General features: G+C 40.0%; 1 protein-coding gene across 3 annotated transcripts in view; it reads right to left on the bottom strand.

The window, feature by feature from the left end:
- Window positions 1-1,730: 1,730 nt before the first annotated feature.
- The window catches only part of AMPH (amphiphysin), a 134,986-nt gene continuing 115,444 nt past the window's right edge, over window positions 1,731-21,272 (bottom strand). For 2 of the 3 annotated variants that reach the window (XM_033074668.1, XM_033074756.2), the window contains 5 exons: window positions 15,654-15,710; window positions 10,720-10,857; window positions 9,204-9,470; window positions 6,156-6,257; window positions 1,731-2,902 (listed from right to left, as the gene is read on the bottom strand). In XM_033074668.1, the coding sequence (XP_032930559.1) occupies window positions 2,795-2,902; window positions 6,156-6,257; window positions 9,204-9,470; window positions 10,720-10,857; window positions 15,654-15,710 (672 nt within the window). In that variant the 3' untranslated portion in view covers window positions 1,731-2,794. The remainder of the gene's footprint in view (window positions 2,903-6,155; window positions 6,258-9,203; window positions 9,471-10,719; window positions 10,858-15,653; window positions 15,711-21,272) is intronic. The other variant, XM_033074844.1, reaches the window with a different exon arrangement.

Here is a 21,272-nt window from a genome sequence, read left to right as displayed (position 1 = left end):
CAAAATGCAGTAATTTGCCAATTGCAACACTGTAAATAAAAAAAAATTCTAGTAAAGGGAGAAATCATTTTGGGCTAATGTAATTTCAGGGGGAGTGTAACACAAGTGTATCTTGTATGTAACAGCAGTACATACTGGAAAGTATTTCCCTTTCTTGTCCTAGAATAAAGTTTTATAGATCACAGAGAAATACACTTACTGCACAGGACTCACCTCAGGAGCTGCAGACATAAGAGAGTATCATCCTAGTATATGGAATTTTGCAAAGAATTTTAAAGACAATAATTTTCCTCATGCTTTCTGCAGACACTTCTGTGGCTCTGGGTTATGTATGTGAGATGTGAAGACATACTCAATGTCAGAATGGTATGCCATACACACATAACCTGCAGTATTTAAATGACACATCACGAGCAATACCATGGCTTTTGGAACATTACCAGTACATCTTGCTGCCAACAAATAATGACACTACCATGAGAGCTGTTTGATGTAGACCAGAGACCTTTCCTATCTATGTACAGTCTTCAGTGCACTTGAAAACCCACTGTGATTCTGGCACATTGTGCTCTACCAAGGAGATTAGAAGACCATCAGTGTTTGATTTTGATGTCAATACTTTTAAAACCAAGAGAGTCTCTAAAGATAGTAACTGCATCAATGCATACCTAGTAAAAGAATACTTTTGGCTGATCATAGTAATGCTTTGGACTGACCATAATGACCTTAGGGCTAGGACTATCACACATCACTTGATAGTATGTCCCTTTCAAAGAAGTGGTGACTTGGTGTCCACACGGAAAATGAAGTTTCATTGTCCAGTGCTGGGCTTTTCCAGTGATATGTGGAGCAGCCATTACTGAAATGCAAGCAAGAAACTGGCCTGGAGGTTATCATAAGTATCACTGTAAACCAAGTGTAATATGTCACTATGACCACCTCAAAAATGGCTGGAGCCCAAAGCAAGTTTTGTCCTTGGAGAGATTCTTGGCCCTAGATCAAACCTGTTGAAGGAATGAACAGAAAACCAGAGTGTTTTCCTGTAACCTCCTTAGACTCACTGGATATTTCAAATCCAAAATCCCAGCTATCACACCAGTTCATCCTTCATTAAACACAGCTATTATTGGACTTTGAAACTTACTGAGATCCTGATAAACAGAGTAAAATCAACTCTTCTCTTTTTCAAGAGGCACAAACCCGCTATTTCTTCAACTGAGATTTAGCAAATTAGAAATGGAGTGGAAACAGATACTATTTGCATGCAAGATGACCAATGTATAAATGAAAAATTACCGAATTCCCAGGAAAATATAGATGTCCCTAAATATTTGCAGCTTCTATGCCTCAGCAAACAGGATGGAGCAGATTTGTGGAGAACTTGCTTTCCACATGAAAAAAAAGTGGACGAGTGAAAAATTACTAAGAGGTAGATATCTTCAGCTGAGTGATGGTTAAATATAGACAAGCTCCCTTCCTCAGTGGACAGATATTAGCTGGAGGTCAGACTTGGGAGCAGGAAGAGTAGCAGAGAGACATGCTGAGCTGGGATTCAGACTTTTTGTAACTCTGGCCACAGCTAGGGTTGAGAGCAAGAATTTAGATGTTGTACCAGTTATGCTGTATTCCTCTGGAGGAAGAGGAATTAAATTAAGATTAGAATATAGAATACAATGCATAAATTATGTGGACTTCTTACAAAACTTCAAAAGAACCACAGAAGAAACAGCTTCTTTGGACCAAAGATTTATTTTTAATGACACAGCACTGGAAAACATAAGTTACAGATGACTTCTTGATACAGGATACATTATATATCTTACTTTAAAAGGTTCTGTGAAGGTATGTTGCATAAATACATATAGTGAAAATATATTGTGTTCATTTATTCTCAGAGATTAGTTCTGTTTCTTTTTGAAAATGTATTCAGCCAATTAAATAAAAAAGTATATATTAGCATCATAACAACTCCCCCCTCCAGGTTATCTCATTGTAACTACTGCAGCTGGAAGAGGAGACCGAGCCATGCCTTCTCAAAGGTTAGCGGCTTTGAACATGATGTTATTCATCATCTAAGAATGAAAATTTCACATTACAAACACAGATATTGTATCATGTTTTGGCAATGGAGCAGCTAGTTTTGCTCTGAACAAAACTGTTTCCTGTAATGCCAGACAGTGAAAGAGCAATGCATGTACTGGATGATACTACACAGCCAAAGAACTACAATGAAATTGTGAAAATGCATATATAGCCATATGCACTTACATATACACATATAAGTTCTTGTGTATATATATTATGCATGTCCAAAAATAACACTGAAAAACGTTGCAGTAGTTAACTATCTTTTAAACACATGAAACTTATAATAGTTTGACCTCATAACTACAGGATAATTAATTAAATCTTCTGCAGTGCAACGGAATACAATACACTTAGTGCAGAGAAGTTAAGGTTTTGGTATTGAGGAAGCTAATTTCAGATTTCATGGGAAAGGATCAAATACAGGATCACCATAGCTCTGATGAAGCACAAACAAACCTGTCGCCACATACTTGTGAACAAATAAGGACATTTCATTTTTATCTGATTTTTTTTCCCATGTACTGCTTCAGCAATTACAGCTTAACTGTTTGCATTCATGCTCATTTGATATGTTTCAACTAGCTTTCTCTGGCACCAGTCTGTGAACCATTAACGGCTTAAACCACAAAAAGTTGGGCTCCTGTGTTTCAAAGAGGTTAAAAACCTACTGTCTGAGCTTCATACTACATTTATCTGCCTGGGAGAACTACTCCAGACGGCGTGTGAAGTTCTCTGGGAAAAGTCCTTTATAACTATTTGCATCTCTGTACTGAAGCCACTCGGATTCCTTAATGCCAGTCAACCAGCCAGCCTCCTGCAAAGAAAAAGAGAGAGTCTCTTAAATTTCAGGTCTCCCCCGATTCCTCACTATGAGTTTCAGACCTGAAGACGTTTCAGAATAACATGGCTAAAAGATTTGGTGTTTTGGTTAAAAAATAGCCTCTAATTTGCACAGACCATTTTCTCTATTCTGCCAGACCACAATTTTGTGAGACCAAGTGACTGCAAGCACACAGTATAACCTTTAGCCCATCTAACTCCTGGTTGAACTTAATCTTCTAGCTAGGGGAAGACTAGTTCTGAATCCTATTTTTTTCCCCTGAGATTTTTTTTTCTCATTCATTTATCACCAATCAGAAGAAAGAACAGTTCTTGCAGTCTCAGAAGTTACTATCTCTAAAAAATATGCAACTAGTTTTCAAAAAACTCCTGGAAACCTAAACCAGGACTTGACAAGTAAAATATCAACAAATCATCAGCAGTCCAAGCAAACAAACCAGAGATTTCTTATAGGAAAGTACTGGGTTCTCTTAAGTGTGATAAATTCTACGTGGAATAAAATCATTTTGGTAATTTTAAAAATCACCAATCTACTCTCATCTCACTAACTCGTATCTTTTTCCTTTAAAGAAAATGAACTGGAGCAAAGCCATGGCAAAAAGAACTTCTAATTGTTGCCATTTTATTATTGCACAGACAGTTCACATGGAGATAGAATAGCTTGAACAGATCATCACATACACCATCAAGGCACGATTGTGGGGTGGCTGCATGTGCTGGTGGTGGCTGTGTCTATCCCCAAATAAGCAGATCATTAAAGCAGATCCAGCTTATCTATCACATTGACTGGGTATGTTTAAGTGGGGACATGTTTTTGAAGAATGTGGAACATCTAAGAGATAGAGGAACTGCAGCTGTTTAGCATAGGCGCATAGATGTCAGAAGGGAATATACAGTTTTACTGGATAACAACTTCAACACAAATCTAATGCAAAAAGCCACTTTCTTCAAATGGAGGTTTACTTCAAATGGAGGTTGATGTTACCAGGTGTATTGGAATTACAGCTTTAGGCAGTGTCTTGGGTTGCAATACAGGATGTGAGCAAAAGTATCTATTCTATCATCATCTGTTGTGATCAGGTGGGGCAGTGATCCTTATCTCTGTGGGAGATATTCTGCTAATGGGCCATCCATTGAAACTGGGCGGGGCATTGTTCTTTATCTTTTCACAACCCATCCTTCCTCCAGCCAGTCATTTTCTGCTAATGGCCCACTGAGTCCCACTGTGTGACTGATAAAATTACTGCATCCCATTGGAAGTTGCTCCAGCCAGGAGGAAGAGCCCAACATTTCTTACCAAGATAAAAACAGAGGTTTTGGGACACTAAGGGAGCCCCTTTCTCCACTGGACTCCAGAGGAAAACCGGATTTCTCCACATCACCACTGGACCTCCAGAGGGAAACTTCACCTTCTACAGGAGCACTGCTTAAACTGAACCACATCTGTCACTGCAAGAGGATGCAGCCACCATTGAATGGGACTGCTACAAACACCCTGCCTGATGGGGTGTCAGGTTGCACTCTGACTTTGTCAGTGTTTGGGGTTTGTTCTTTGTAGTACTGTATTTCTATTTTAATTTCCCTAGTAAAGAACTGTTATTCCTAATTCCCATATCTTTGCCTGAGAGCCCCTTAATTTCAAAATTATAATAATTTGGAGTGAGGGGGTTTACATTCTCCATGTCAAAGAGAGGCTCCTGCCTTTCTTAGCAGACACCTGTCCTCCAAACTAGGACAGACAGGTCAATTTTGAAGGAGAATAAAGAATAACAAAGATAAGTCTCTACACAAATAAGAAAGTACCTGGCAAAAGACAAAAGTATTGAGCTTTATGGTGATGTTAAACATGAAGGGGAAATACGTAGTGTGCAATAAATACATGAAAAGAATGGCTTCAGAAACATGAATACATAAAGGTTTATTTTCTCCATCACTGCACACAATTTACTTCAATTAATGCTAATGGGAATTTCAATGCACACCCAAAGAATTATACCTCATGGATCGCCAAGCATTATCATGTATTTAACATCTAATATCCTAGAAAAACAGACTAAAGTCAGAGAGAGCATATTTTACTACCCTTAGAGTAGTATCCTATTCTGCAAACACTGACAATGAAATCAGTTGAACTGCCCAGTGGAATTTGAGTAGGGATAATAGATTTTATTTCAATAAAAAGAGTTATGTACCTGCTGTAGTATAAATATTTTGTTCTGAAATTAGTAAAAAACACCCACTCACAAAAGCCAAGTATCCATATCTTGAATTAAAAGAAAGTACAGCTGAGAGGACTGATAATTACCTGTCTTTGAACAACATAATTCTGCAAAATAAATTAAAACACAGTTCTCAGGACTCATATGTGCTTAGGACTTTAGTATTTAGGCCTATTTTAAGAGATATTCTTCATTCAGAACAGTGCTCTTGGCTACCTGATCAGGCAGGATCCAGTCCCCCACCTCTCAAGCCCCTGGGAGACTTCTTGCCAACACTACAGGCACTAACAGATACCCATGGGGTGGCTGGTGCTAGTAGTGCACAGTACAGTGTTCTCTTTTAAAGCAGCAGCCAAAATCAACAAATTTCACTGCAATTCAGTTTAACATATGGAATACAACTGTTTAAAAAGTCACCTGAAATGCAATGTTGCAGATGCCTTAAATGAAATGAAACTGTTGTTTAATTCAGTTTCAGGCTTCCGAGGGGCAAAGTTATCTTTATCAGAGGCACCTAACACAGAGCAGCATCTCTATAACTTTAGGCTACAGGAGACCACAATTTGTGTGCATTCTCAGTCTCTCTGTGGGTGAATTTGCATTTTTTCTAAAACTCACACATAAAAACTCTGAACATTCAGGGAGCATGCAATTAATTCTATTGTAGTGTTGACAAGATGATATAGAACAATGTAACAGGGTTTGTAGGTCATCCTCTGCACAAAATCTTTGTGTACTCATGTGTCAGTATAAAATCCACTACAATGTAGCACAAAAAAACCCCCTTAAAAATATGCAGAGGTCAGATCCTACATGTATCCGTGACTTCAGGTGTAGTCAACTGTGTTATTTAGTCTCAAATGAAACTACATACAAAGGTATAAGTAAAATATTTGTGTTTTCTTACAGTAACATAATTTTGAATACACATTCTCATTAACTGTAATCGGTAAGAAAAAAAGTTGAGACAAAGAAAAACATCAACAAAAGCCAGAACTACATTTTTACCTGATCAGCTGTGGTCTCAGAAGGAATCACTAACACAATATCTCCTCGTTTTAAATTAAGCTCATCACTGTTAGCTGCCTCGAAGTCATGTAGAACTTCAACCTAAAGAAAATAACATCACACATATAGATGTGATCTAAATAGAAGACATTTTCTCAACAAAACTATCTATTAAATCTGGGCTGAAAAAAAAATCATCTTTATGCAACTATATGGCTATAGACAAGCACATTCAAATTATCATAGAATCATGAAATGCCAACAGGTTGCAATGGGCTGACCTAAAGATAATCTAGTCCCAACCTCCCCTGTCATGGGCAGGGACTCTTTCCCCTGCACTGGGTTGTTCAAGGTTTTATCCAGCCTGGTTGTGAACACCTGCAGGGCTGGGGCATCCACATCCTCCCTGGGCTACCCTGTTCCAGTGTCTCACCACCCTTACAGTAAAGATTGCTTCCTAATATCGAATTCAAATTTCCCCTTTTTCAATTTGTACCCATTACTCCTTGTCCTACAAGGAAGTACAGTTTCTGATGAAGAGTCCCTCTCCAGCTCCTCTGTAGGTCCCATTCAGATACTGAAAGTTTGCCATCAGGTCTGCATGGAACCTTCTCTTCTCCAGGCTGAACAGCCCCAATTTTCTCAGACTGTGTTCAAGGTGGAGCTTTTCCAGTCCTCTTATCAACCTTGTGGCCCTCCTCTGGATTTGTTCCAACAATTCTGTGTCCTTATGCTGAGGACACCAGAACTGTATGCAGCACTCCAGGTGGGATCTCACAAGAACAGAATCACCTCCTTTGATCTGGCATAAATTGATAAATAAAGGCATTGATTCATGTCAGTTTTTTATGCATTTCCTTAGAAGCAGGGACAACTTGAGGATAGTTTCCTTTCCTGAGACTATCAGAAGAAACTTAAGATCCTTTCCTAAGATTACAAAATCTCAAGGGTAGATGATAATTCAACATCCCACATGTCCTGCCTCTTGGACAAGGCCTGCCACTGTTACTCCTTCCATGTAAGGAACTTCCTTCCATTCGCCATTATCATTACAAAATCTGCAAGAGGGGTGGGCAGGATTTTACAAATAAAATTGAGAAAGATTCTCAGGAACTTTAGATTCTCTCATTTTCATGTTGTGGCCACTGTTGTATTACTCTTCTTGTGAACATCTATAAAAAATTGAGTCAGTGATTGCAATAGGTGATCAAAGAGGTGGGTAATGGGAACCCTACTTAATGACTGCCCTGGAAGGAACTCCCACTTAGTAGCAGATGGGCATGCCAAAAATATCTGCCTTTCAAAGGGGTGAACATTCAAACATTGACAAGATCAGCATGTCATTGTGAACAGACCATTTTAAGTACAGTAATTTCACGACCATAAGGCGCACCGGACTATAAGGTGGACTTTTTTTTTTGCAGCGAGGCTCCGCCCCCAGTTCCCCCCACGCGGTTGCTGGCTGAGGCCCCGCCCCAACCTGGCAGCCATGGGCCCTGGACCTGCCTGTATCCGCCGCTCCGTGCGGTGTCCCCGGGGCCTCGCTGCTCCGGGAGTTCCCTGGTGCTCCGGGTGCCCTGATGCCGGCAGGGTTGCCCCGCGCCGCCACTGCCCTGATTCCAGCGGCTTTCCCACCCCGCGCGGCGGCTGCCCCGATGCCGGCGGGCCCGCCCCGCGGAGCCCCTCTCCCCTCACATCCTGACGCTGCTGCGGGGCCACTCCCCACTCACAGCCAGGCACAGCCCCGCAGGACACCTCTCCCCTCACAGCCCGGCACAGCCCCGCGGGACACTCTCCCCTCGCAACCCAGCACAGCCCCACGGGACACCTCTCCCCTCACAGCCCAGCCCTGCTGTGGGGCCACTCCCCCTCGCGGTTCGCACTTCCGGGTTGGCAAATTTTGCCACTTTGTCCATCAGATAAGGCACACCGGACTATAAGGCGCACTTCCGGTTTCAGGGGAAAATTTTAGTCAAAAGGGTGCGCCTTATAGTCGTGAAATTACTGTAAATGGTTTTATCTCCTTAAAAGATAGCTAGTGTAATTTTCTCAAAGCACAGACAGTTCCATGATAACTCTGCAGTCAGGAAAGAAAGTGCTATTAAGAACCAGTTTGCAAGCATATATTCTTCTTCTCTATGTCTGACCCAAGAGGGTGGAATGAAAACAAAAATGAATTATGTTGCCTGATACTGTTTACCTTTACCCTACTGTTATCCACAAAGTTTGCAGAAAATTTTGAGCAATGAGAATAGACCAAAAAGAATGGCATACTTAGAGAGTGCTATGGGACTAATTAGTCTGAACTATGCAAATTATGGTAGGAAGCATGCAAAGTTTATCCATCCTCAAGGAGTTTTCCTGCTGCTCAGTGATTCTAAAAGAAAAGTATTTTCAAAGAACCTTGTGAACCAGGAAACTCTGGGGATTTTACCAGCCAAGGAAAGAATTTCTCTCATGTCTCATTAAATTTTTCTGTTTGATTACCCTAAGAGTTGATATTATTACGGAAGTTACTGAATGACATTTTGGCTTCATTACCATCAACTGTAGCCATGGGTTTCAATAGAATCAATACTTCCACTACAGATTTTCAGGCTAGAAAAAAACAATTTTTAAAATGATCATAGAATCATAGAATGGTTTGGGTTTGCAAGGGACCTTAGAGATCAAATATATTGTTAGCATATCAGATATATCATTAGCATATATCAACAATATTCCTGATTAACTATGTGGCAGTACAGTTTTATTCAATATATTAATTTCCATCACTCATTTGGTGACATTCAAGGGTTCTTGTACTTCAGTGAATCTTACAGCTACATAAAGATATAAGGAGCAACAAGCATGCAGAAAATGTATCTTCTAAGACTTTGTTTATGAAGCAAACAACACAATATTACAGTTATAGTTGCATGTATTTGTATGTGCATGTGGCTGATAAACTAAGAATCTTTTGCCCTCAAGAAAACATGACACTACCTGTGCAGACAAGACATACCCACAGAAGTTAGGGACATCTAAAAGAAGAATGGTGAAGCAGACCTTATAGAGAAAACCAGGTGGCACTGCTGGAGCTGCATCTTCTGTTGGAACAGGCTGATCCTGAGAAAGTACAGCCTGGATTTCTTCAGCAGGCTTCTGATCACTTCCAGCTTGGGAAGTTCCACTGAGAGAAGTGTCAGTGACCTGAGCACCCATATCTGTTGTGGCATCTTTGGACTCATTCATGATGACTTCATGTTCTTCTCCGTCCCCCTCGTTGTTTGATGCTGGCTCTATTACTACTGAAGGGATGCTGCTGACCTTTTCCTGGGGGAAAAAAAATCAAAAAACAAACCCCCCTCAGAAAAGAAATGCAAACCCATTTAGTACTTTATTTCAAGCAGGAAAACAATAATTGTTTGTTTATTGCATAGGGCATATATGGGATGAGAATTTCTTTTTTTCTCTACCATGAATTCTTAAGACAGAAAACAATATTTGTGCAAGAATGCCAAAGAATAATCCCCTTCCTGCTATCATTGCTCCCCTTAGTCCTCCTAAACCTACTTTACACATTATTACACTAAATAATAAAAATTCTCTGTAGGTAGCTTGGGCTTCATTTTCAGTGTTCCTGGAAATTACTAGACCTTTTTCCTTCACTCTGCTCTAGTTTCAGCAGGTTTGAGTGAAGCCAGTAGTTCCAGTAGTCACCATACCATTTTTATTTGGAAATTGAAGTCACCAGGATAATAGTGATAGAAGGTGATGGAAGAAGGAAATATGACCTATTTCTTTGACTGAAGGGATCTCTCCTGATTTACAACAATGTAACTGGGAACACAGAAGGCAAAAATATAAGTAGCATCTGATCAATCAAGAATCCCAGTAAAAAAAGCATTTAACAAAACTTGTTGGAGCACCCAACCTGAAAAAAAAGAACATGTTCACTGATCTTCTTCCAGACCATCTTATCCTGGAGCACAGGTGAAATAGAATATGTAATGAAATCAGGTAACTGGCTGCCCAGCAACAGGGTTTGCTCTAGCAGATGTTTGTCAGCTCCTCAGAGGCTGGAGAGGAAAAGGCATCAGGCCAGATACAGATATATGGCTTGACCACCATAACTTACAGGAAACCAGCTAATGCTATTGATAGGATATAGATGGTGCCAGGATATAAGAAAAAAATCCAATTGTTTCTCTGCCTATTTCTCCAGAAAGCTCTGTTATGTTACGGGATAAATGCTATCTCCACCGAGGAGCAGAGAGAGACAACAGTGGGGGATAGCCCAAACAATATGCTATCCATGCTGCTCACAGGGCCATCATAGGGCCAAGTCCCATCTCCACAAACCTAGGAAAGTACAGAGACACAAAGGCAGGCACAACCCAAAGCAAGGACTTAGAAGAAAGGATACCCTATATGAGACCTTCCTAGGGCCATCCGAAGAGAACATTGACCTTGCTACTGGTTGAACCCAGGGGCACAGAGCTGCAGTAGCCTTGCCTCTCTCGGGCTGCCCAATCTGTCCTGATTCCCCTAACACACTCTCCCTTGCACTGACATGAGTTACCTGAGACATATCACCCTCTTTTTCTTCTTCCTGAGGTTTGTCACCTTCAGCTACATCCTGCTGCTCAGTGGTGGCAGTTCCTGCAGCCACAGCTGCACTGTCTTCTGACACCGCAGTCCTCTCACCAACAGGTGCCACCTAAAGACAACAGAAGGGAGGGACCTTTCAGGATACAAGTAACAGATACTTGCTGGAGAGAACATGGACCAGTCTCAGCTCTGTGACCTCCCTGTGTGACGCTGACCTACAGTCTTGAGTTCACTGGCATTTCTCTTGATTTATGGAGAAGAGCAGTGCTGCGGACAAGCTTGTTCAGAGAAGCTGATTAACAGATGGGATAGAGACAATTATGAAACCTCACCAGGCAACATTTAGCACAGTCCTCAGGCGTTATGAGTGGAGTAACTGTTTGCCAAAGCCAAAGCTGTTTTCCTTCCCTTGTCTTCCAGCTGCCTTGTGGAAGAAATTTACCACTGGTTTCGGCAGAGGAGGAGGAGCTTGCAAACTGTCTAGGGGTCCACAGGATACTGCTAATGGAATTTGTTCTTGAGAAGAGGCTTCAAGCCTTCTCTAGCTAGTCACCTACCTCACCACAGACCTTGCCTGGCTTCAAAAATCTTGCAATCTTAATTACACAATCTTCTCTAACAGAGCGACTTACAAATCAGCCATGTAAGGAGAAGTAAATATATTCTACATCTGAATAAATATCAGAAAAAATTTAGCCACAAACATCTCTAATTATGTCAGTATAAAAAGATACATAAAATCCTATTCAGTCTGGCTGTGACTGAATCAATTCTGATCAGTCTGTATGAGAAGTTAATGCATGATTTATTCCAACTCTTGAAAGGTGCATAGGAAAGTACCTGCCTACTACTAAATCAGTGTTTAATCCTTCACCCACCACAAACTTGTTATTACTTGTTGTTGTGGGTAACTCAAAAGGTTGTTGTATTCCCTATCTATCTGTTCCCCAAATTGTTACTGACTTTTTAAGACCCTGCAGCTGGAAAAACTGGGGTGGGAAGCTATGGTGGGTATTATTGAAGTCTGCTCTAGCAGACAGCTTGTTCCCTTTTTCTGCGTGGTTTTTGCTTTGCTGGTTGCTTGGTCTTTGCTTAAGCAGAGGCTTCTCCCTTTTTGGGTTCTCTTTTCATATTTCGTCTTCTTCTTCCTTGTCTTGGGGAGACTGAAGTCAGAGGCTTTGAGCTGCCTTGGGATGAATTTCGCAGGTGCCCATCTGCAGTTCAGGTATCACGCCAACCATAGCGGAGCAGCCCTGGCTCTGGCCTGGGTTGTGTCAGCCATGGGTGGCCCCTGCCCAGCTGCTCTGCCTGGCCCAGCCTGCCCTGCTCTGTCCTGCTGCGAGGAGGACACTGACCCCAGAGGGGCTCTCGGGTCTTGGTCTGCCACTGGAATTGCTCCATGAGCTCCTCCCTTCCTGGAAGGGCTCAGATGTCATCTTGTGCCTTTGTCTTTCCCACAAAGTCACCCCTCTCAGGTACTATCTCAGGAAAGGGTGCTTGCTGGCATTTTGGATCTCTCTTTGTTCTCATGAGTCCATAAGATTTAGCTATTTTGTATCTAGCAGTTATTTACGGTTAGCTTTTGCCTGTTGCTGTTTCATTTATTAGTAAACTGTTATTTTTTTCACTTATAAATATTCATATTTGTTCCTTAGTGGCAGAAAGGGATTGGTTGAACTTACAAAGGGAGGCAACTCATTCCAGAGTGTTCTCCTTTTAAACTCAGTTAAACCAAGACATTTGTAATTTATGCATCCCCCTAACACTTGCATTGCTATGTACTGCTTATAATACCATACTGGGTATATACTTACAATGGATTAATTTTAAGGTTTGGACTGTTGAAGGTAAATGACAAAATATACTGTTTTAATCTAATTAACTTCAAGATGGAATTTTTACCTTACAGCTGGCTCAAGGATAAAGAAAGAGCACTGAAGGAAAACTCTTTTCAAGGTACCAATGTCAAGCCACAGTTAGCAGAAATCTCTCTGATCTCCAGTGAACAGTCTGATGCTCTTTGTTTACTTAGCTTGATCCTTCCCCCATGGATGAGGCTAACTCCACTACCTGAACTCAGCAACTCTTCAAGGGCACTTTTCAGGCATTGTTTTTTAGCAACATTAAATATTTACCACTACTCCTATTTGCTGCTATTAATTGAAGTGATAAAGAAATCCTCCTGGAATCCATGAAGACAAAAAATACTATATGGATTTATAGAAATCACTGGGGAAGTTTAATTTAAATTTAAACTGCTGCTGCTGAAGGATGCTCTAATGTAAGAGGAAATAACATCGACAGGTAAGTTCAGATGTCAGCATTTTTTCCTATAAGGCATGCAAGTCTGCCACTCATAGTATTACCAATTTTAGCAGTCTTGATCCAAGAATGTATACAAATAAATGATGAATGTTAAGCCTCCTGGAAGAGACTAGTAAAAAAAGAGTGGGAATAGAGTGCATATCAGATTGATATTACACTATACATTGTTAAGAGCATGCTGCAAAAATTGGTCTTGCTGTCTATTCTGATTAAGATCAACAACTTCTTTTCTACTTTTTGGATTTGTATAGACCATTTTATTTTATTAAGGAGGAGAATACTAATTTACATTAATAGGCTCACAAATGCCCCACAGTGTAAAGGGGACACTCTCACAGCATGCAGTCATGAGTCACTAAATGTATACCACAGCTCACAATCACACAATAATTTTTTCTTGTGTCTTAGAGTATAAAACAAATAAAAGCTAGGTGATTAAGAAAAATATTTTATAAAAAGGCATTTGAGGAAGCACAGAATGAACCTCACTATCAGCCTCAAATATCTGACTAGTATAGAAGAGAAAAAAAAAAGGGCAGGAGGTTGAATTCATACCCAACTATGCTGAACCCCATCCCTACAGATATAGCTACTTGTGTTACCTTACTTTATACTGAAAACCAATCCTACAAATCTGTTTTACATAGGTAATAAATAAAATTAGGCAGTCTAATATTATTCCAAATTAGCTATCTCTAGCAGTATTATTGAAATTTGGACAGCTATCCCATTACACCAAGTGCACAGGGGAGAAAGAAAGGATCATCCAGTATAATGAAGGGTGTGACAGAACCACTTGACTGTTTTAACTGCACAGATGTGAATTCTTCTTTAGCCAGGATGCAGCTGATCCACACAGCTGTACTCTTATTAACACAGCTGCCAGCTCAACACAATGCCACAGATTCAGCAGTAGTGATCATGAGCCCAGGAAGAGGAGAAGGGGTACCAAGCCTGCTGCTGGGGTCTGCCAGAGGAGTTCCTTCAGATACACTTGTCTTCCAGAGCTGAAGTTCTTGCCCCATGGCTGATTTAGAACAGGAATGGGTGATTTTTATGACAGTTGATTGTAAGCTAACTAATGTCAAGTGAGACCAATCATCAAGGTTTAAGGAATGGATCAGTTGCAAAGTCTTGGAAAATTTTCAAGTAGTACTGAAGAATGTGTTATGCAACTTACAGAGTATCAAAGGGACCACACTCCATTAACAGTCAATTATAGGTTTAGCAAATAACTTAATCTCTTATGGCAGCTCTTCTGCATAGTAATACTGTTCTAAACAGCTGTTTTAAATAGAACATGGGCAAATTCAGATAAGACAGTGAACAAGTGGTATTAGAATAAAGGGGAAAGATTTCAAAGACTTAGCCTTGGTACTAGCACAACCATGAGGCATTTCTTGCATACTTCCTCTTGAACCAGAGTTGTTGGGAGTGACAAGGCAATGCTAGAGGAACAATACAACATTCTCTTGCACTGTGTCCACACCAAGCTGGGCTTGATCTATCACTCCCACTCTGCACTTTCTTCCTATTCAATTCCACTGGCTTCCATAAGGACATAGCAGTGCTGGTGAGGAATACAGCACCAGTGAGTACCAAATTCACTTCCAAGTGACTCTGGTATGCCCTACAGCCACAGATATATCCTTGGCTCTAGCAGACCAAATGCTGTTTTACAGCAGGATAATGAACCTAAGCCTGGAGAGCTGAACTTATTAGCATGTACTGAAACCAGTTCATTACCTTTTTTTATATATAATGGCACCAAAATGAGTAAGAACAAAAAAGCAGATTGCTAGCACCTTGAGATACAAATCCTGAGTGATTAATAACTAGGAGTTATTTCCCAGTTCCTACTTCTATCCCTGAGTTTAATATGCAGTCATTCCTCTTGTACTGCCCTCTGTGCACATTTGAACGCATTGTAGTTTCACTTTAGTATACAAGGATTATACAAAGTATACAAAGTAAGTATTTATCATCTCTAAAGAAATATAAGCAATATACAATTACTCAAGTCCACATATGCAGAGCCTCAAGTATGTCACTGAGCTTTCTGTTTGCTTTGTAATTTGATTTTAACTGTATCTAATGATGCCAGACTGCTTTAGCAAATTAACTCGTAACAGGATTATTTCCAAGTATCTGTTTTAGCTCAGGGCATATTGTGCTAGGAAAAAGAAATGATTAATCATTTCTTATAAAGAAATTTACAGAAAGGCTAGGCAAACAAATATACAGAAATTGTAAAAGCTACTGAGAATCTATGCAGTGTATTTCCAAATGTCAATAGAAACATTATACCTCCTTTAGCCATGGAGCTGCTTTGTTTGCTGCCCTGAAATATTTATCACTCTATACTACAGAAACAGTTTCTAAGATAAATCCTGCATTGAATAAGAGGTGATCTGTTAGAATATATGGCATGGGTGTAGATATGTCTGCACAGTGTTAGATTTAGATACAACAGCTAGGTCACAGTTGCATTGTAATGGCCTGCCTATTGATGACATACAAATTTTTTGCAATGGTTGAAAATACTGAAGCACAACCATACTTGTGTCTATTCATATGTACCTCGCTTTCCTTCTCAGCAACTCCAGTTGTCTCCTTATCTCCTGCCTCGACACTGCCCTGTATAAAAAGGAAATATGGTAATCACCTTACTCATGCTGAGGAAATGGCTGCAGATAAATTGGTATTAACCAAGCTAATGGAAGCATGCCATGTATGGGATGCAATGAAATGCATGGCTAAATGAGCTAGTATATACTATCAAGCAGAAAGACACTGCCACATATAATCTGAAATAGAAGTATTTATATGCTAGAACAAACCCTTTACACATCATCATCACACTGGAACTGTTAAGGACAATTTTACTTCCTTTAACTCCTAGTGTTCTCACAACCACACCAGCTTTGAAGAATTGTTTAGTAAGCAACTTTGCAGCTTTCACCAAGTTCAAATTTCTCCCACCTGTGATTTAAATTATTTCCATTATCACCTGCTGCTGTTCCTACAATTCACCGGGGCCTCAGTGTAAACTTCATAAAACACTTCCACTCATGTTGGACTGCAGCTTATTTAAAGGGGCTGTTCAAAAGATATAGATCACAAAGGGGTTTTTTTGCCTTTTATTTTTTTTTGTTTTGTTTTGTTTTTTGTCTTGGTTTTTTGGTTTTTTGTTCCCCAGAATCACCTTGAGGTCCTTATCCAGTGGTACATGCACCAGGTGCCTGACATTAAAAAAATTAGACATCAGTGATTTTCCAAATCTGACATTCATTTAGGTGTTCAAATGATTGAATGCACTGACCATTTCAGCTCCTCCCAAATAGTACTTGTTACTTGTTACCAGTACCAGGTGCTTTTCTATAAAAGGTCAACAGTCAAAGTCACTAAAGTTCAGGTTTGGTTTGGAATAGTTGGAAGTGTGTTTTTAGCTGTTCAGGTTTGACTCTGCAGATATGGCTGTTCTTAAGACACTCTGCTAAGCAAAACCAAGTCAAAGCCCTGTTATGGAAATCAATTTTGCTAATAAATTTTGACACAGCTAGGTCAGATTTTTCTACAGAGCTATAAGGGTGAAGAAAAATTATGCAACATACTTGGGGGCATGGTATACTGGAGTGTCTGCTTTGGCAGTCAGAAGCCAGGAAACCGCACATGCTCAGGATCCAGCTACCTGCCGTCACACACACAACTGCCATGCCAAAATTCCTTAAGGTTTCAGCTGAAATGGTTCCATGTTTCTTTCTTAATAAAAGAATGCTGGGTTACATGCAAACTTCATATCACTCTTTATTTTTTTTTTCACTCTAACCTAGTATTTCTTGCAGTCAGTCATAAGCCCCAAAGATGCCAAATGCCAGGATAGGGCAGTTGCTGACAGTAGGGTTACCATAAAAACTTCTTACAGCCTTACCCCTGTTAAAATTGCAGTGTTATATAACCTTTTAAAACATGATCAATTTTTTTTTTTTAAGTTGCCAGGCCTATGCGGTCTTCAATTTTACAGTAAGTTTGAGGAGGCTGTAGAGGATCTTAAATAGAAAAAACCCAAATATCAACAGCAAGATGTAAATATTTCACACTCTAGTAATGTATGCATGCACAGAGCCACCCAGAGAAATCTCTTTTAAAATTTCTTTTATAGAGAAGAGATATACTGTTGCCCATAAAAGCTTTATGTCCAACTGCAAGATGACTTCCTTACTTGTACTATTAAAAAGTGCTGAATTTCTGCCATATACATATATATGGCATATATATAAATTTTATTTATTTATTTATAATTTGCCTCCAGAAATTAGTATAATCTTGCACTTTAAAGTCAGGAATGTGTTGGCCTTTTCTATTTTCTTAGTAATTCCCTGGAAATACTCTCTGGTAAGAATCCCATCATCCCAGTTTTGGGTATCTTTGCAGAATGATTTAATATATACATATGCATATTTTTAAATAAGAATTGTTTTCTTATTAGCTAAAAGCACAATTTTGATTGGAAAGGTGAAAGTAAGGAGAGCTTTCCTTATTTCCCAAAGCTTGAGCTTTCCTGAAGCTAATTTGACTATTGTGTACTAATCGATTTAGTAGCATTTTGCTTTTCTGATTAGCTGAGAATTGGGATTTTGTGGATAATGGAGTTCGAGAAGAGAGGCATGATAAACTGTATCAATTTTAGAGCATGAAACCCTAGTAAAAAGGATGAATGGAACAACATTAGGAAACTAACACCCTGGTTCCAGAAAGAAAAATCTGCTTCTAGAGACGTCAATAGAAAGACACTATTCTATGAGTTCTCCCCTGTAAAAGAGAGCCATGCCGCACCAATTATAAGCTGCACTTCCGGGTGCCAGCAACTTTTCGTTCTTTGTCCATATATAAGCCACACCTGATTATAAGCCCCACGTTACAATACAGAGTGTGATAAAAGGTATCTATTCTATCACCATGTGTTGAGGGTGGGGGCAGTGATCCTTATCTCCGTGGGAGATATTCTGCTAATGGGCCATCCATTGAAACCAGGCAGGGCATTGTTCTTTATCTTTTCACAACCCATCCTTCCTCCAGCGAGTCATTTTCTGCTAATGGCCTATTGAGTCCCACTGTGTAACTGATAAAATTACTGCATCCCATTAAATGTTGCTCCAGCCAGGGGAAAGAGCTAAGGGGAAAGACACTAAGGTAGCCCTTTTTCCACTGGACTCCAGAGGAAAACTGGATTTCTCCACATCACCACTGGACCTCCAGAGGGAAACTGCACCTTCTGCAGGAGCACTGCTCCAACTGAATCACATCTGTCACTGCAGGAGGATGCAGCCACCATTGAATGGGACTGCTACCAACACCCTGCCTGATGAGGTGTCAGGTTGTACTCTGACTTTGTCAGGGTTTGGAGTTTGTCTCTTTGTAGTACTGTATTTCTATTTTAATTTCCCTAGTAAAGAACTGTTATTCCTAATTCCCATATCTTTGCCTGAAAGCCCCTTGATTTCAAAATTATAATAATTTGGAGGGGGGGGGTTTACATTCTCCATTTCAAAGAGAGGCTCCTGCCTTTCTCAGCAGACACCTGTCCTCCAAACTAAAACAGCAACTTTTCGTTCTTTGTCCATATATAAGCCGCACCTGATTATAAGCGGCACTTCGAGTTCAGACCAAAATTTTAGTCAAAATGGTGCATCTTATAATCATGAAATTACTCTATTTTTAATAGCTCCCCTTTTTCAACTGCACTTAGCTTCATGCTTGGAATCTGGACACAGCTGACTGCTCTTCTGCATCTAACCACTGTATTGCTGCCCCAAACTACATGTTCCACCATCTGAGCACTATAAATAGTACTTACAGTGGGATTGAACCCTAATTAGATATGCTAGCTTGCAGCCTGTTCCATGGCTTCTGCTGTACTCACTCAGTGTCTGCAAAGGGCTTATCAAGAGGTAGCTCCACATATGCTTATATGCTACTCTGAAAACTGAGTGTCTCACAGCTTTAATAGGAGTATATCAGAGTCCAGGCAGGCATCAGACCCAAAGCACTGAGAATTCTTTCCAAACTAGTAAGTGCAGTGGAAATAAAAAAGCTGATCTCCAAGTGCTATGTCGCACATGTAGGAAAAGAAGAAAGGGAAATAGCAACATTTCATTAGCATTCACTTTACTATGATGTTCTCATGTCATCTTTGCTTGAATGTGAAAAATTGATGTGGTAAGAGGGGAAGTATTGTTTGAAAAACAAATAAACCAGTGGTTAATGCATTATATCCTTCCGACTATCCTTTGGATTTACAGCTGCCTTTGAGAATGCTATAGAAACAAAAAACCAACTCTTTCTGTGTGGAGAATTCCATGCATAGACTATTTACCATGGTTAACTTTTCTTCTGTTGGCACACATAGTCATCCTTTAATATCCCTTTAATTACCAGGTATTTTATCCCCTCCCCAAAAGAGATCAACTGTTGAGAACTATTAATAAAAAGTTTATTTCTTCTCTGGCACTGGAGATCTGAAGGGCCAAGACAAAAATATGCAACGAGATCTTAAACAGCAATTCTGACAAGCTCTTCTAATGATGTTTTGGCAATCTTGATCAGGCAGACTGTGAAACAGCAAGTAACTGTATCCAAAATGCCCTGACAGGCAAGTGGTACCCTATCCCCTGCACCATTCTCTCCATAATATAAATGAACACCCTACCAGAAAATCTGCTGTGAAATTCCTATAATGAGGAATCCTTGCCATAAATTTTCTGCATTAACGGGATGAAACAGGAAGTTTACCACAGAAAAAGTGAACTGAGGACTGGCTGTCATTCAAAACTGGAAGCAACTAAACTCAAAAGAGATTCCAAATTAAGCAGTATCTATTAGTATTTTACAATTCTACTTTTAAAGGAAACTGTCACTCCTAACGCAAATGAATGCAGAACTGCTGCTGGGAAATGACATGTTTTCATCTTTTGCAAATCAGTGTACTTTTCCTTAGCTTTGAACATATTTGTCATTAATCCTAATCTTCAAAACTCTTCTTTTGCAAGTCTTGGAAAACCCTTCCTGAAATAAAAACCTTTCAGAACTAAATGCAGACACTCAATTTCAGGCATTTTTAAAATCAACACTTGGATTTTTTTTCCCAGATTAGTAAGGATAACGTCCTTTTGAATTAGCAACAAAACACCAAGAACAAACCTAATTAAAACTGTTTAACTTCTATTTAATGCTTACACTCTCCTTTGTGGATTGCTCTTAAAGTGTCTGTCTCTTGCACTGTTTCTCTCTGCCTCTCTCCCAATAGGTCTGCACTACTGTGACTCAGCCAGAGCAGCTGACAACAGACCACAGAGACAGAACTCCTCAGCAGCAAAACGGATCAACAAGGTCATGCCAGCCAGTAAGCAAATGCATGGTACTGCAGACAGAGACTGTTTAATTAGTCTTTAAGATGTTCAACAGGCTTCAGAGCATTGCTTTGTCTTTGCGCAGGACATTTTTCCTTTTGGAAAAATGGGAAACTTCTTTCACTTTTATTTTTTCAAAATAAAACAACCTTTCTGTGTTCATTAGTATCTGTTCTTCCACATTTTTTCCCTGCCATGCACTCATGGGAAGAGAAGAGCTCCAGATCAACGACCAATTTCCCATTTCTTCTCTCTCTACCTTCCCTCCCGCCTTCTTTATTCCAAGCCATCACATTTACATGAGCCATTTTTCTCAACAGTTTGACAAAACAATGTGCCTCAGATAGGTAATTTCATTTTTTTGCCTTCCTATAGAGTTGACAATATAAACTGAAAACACACAGAAGGGGAGAGCCTGGTCTACACAGGCCATGAAACTTTCTTCATCGAGTTATGTTAGTATAAGGGGATGATGCTGAAATAGTTTCCTCCAGTGTGTACCATGGAACCAAGCAAAAGTGAATTAAAATATGAAACAAATACTCAAAGTTCATGCAAGTGTAATCAGAATGAAGCCTGAACGTGGTACTAGGGAACACACTGTGAACACACATAGGTCCAATGCTGCTAGACGTCCCCAGAGAACAGGTAAGGTTGGACAGAGACAGGTATTATCTGCCCTTCCCCCAAAGTCCTGCAGAACAGCCCATCTAGCACTGCCCACCTTTCCTCACACAATAAATTACTCTTCCTCTGTTAGGAAGAGCTCAATAGCTCAATATTTGATAAT

Source organism: Catharus ustulatus, chromosome 1 (genome assembly GCF_009819885.2).
Source record: "Catharus ustulatus isolate bCatUst1 chromosome 1, bCatUst1.pri.v2, whole genome shotgun sequence".
NCBI classification, from domain to species: domain Eukaryota; kingdom Metazoa; phylum Chordata; class Aves; order Passeriformes; family Turdidae; genus Catharus; species Catharus ustulatus.
The sequence above is the reverse complement of the archived record's forward strand: the minus strand, read 5'-3'. Positions and strand labels throughout refer to the sequence as shown.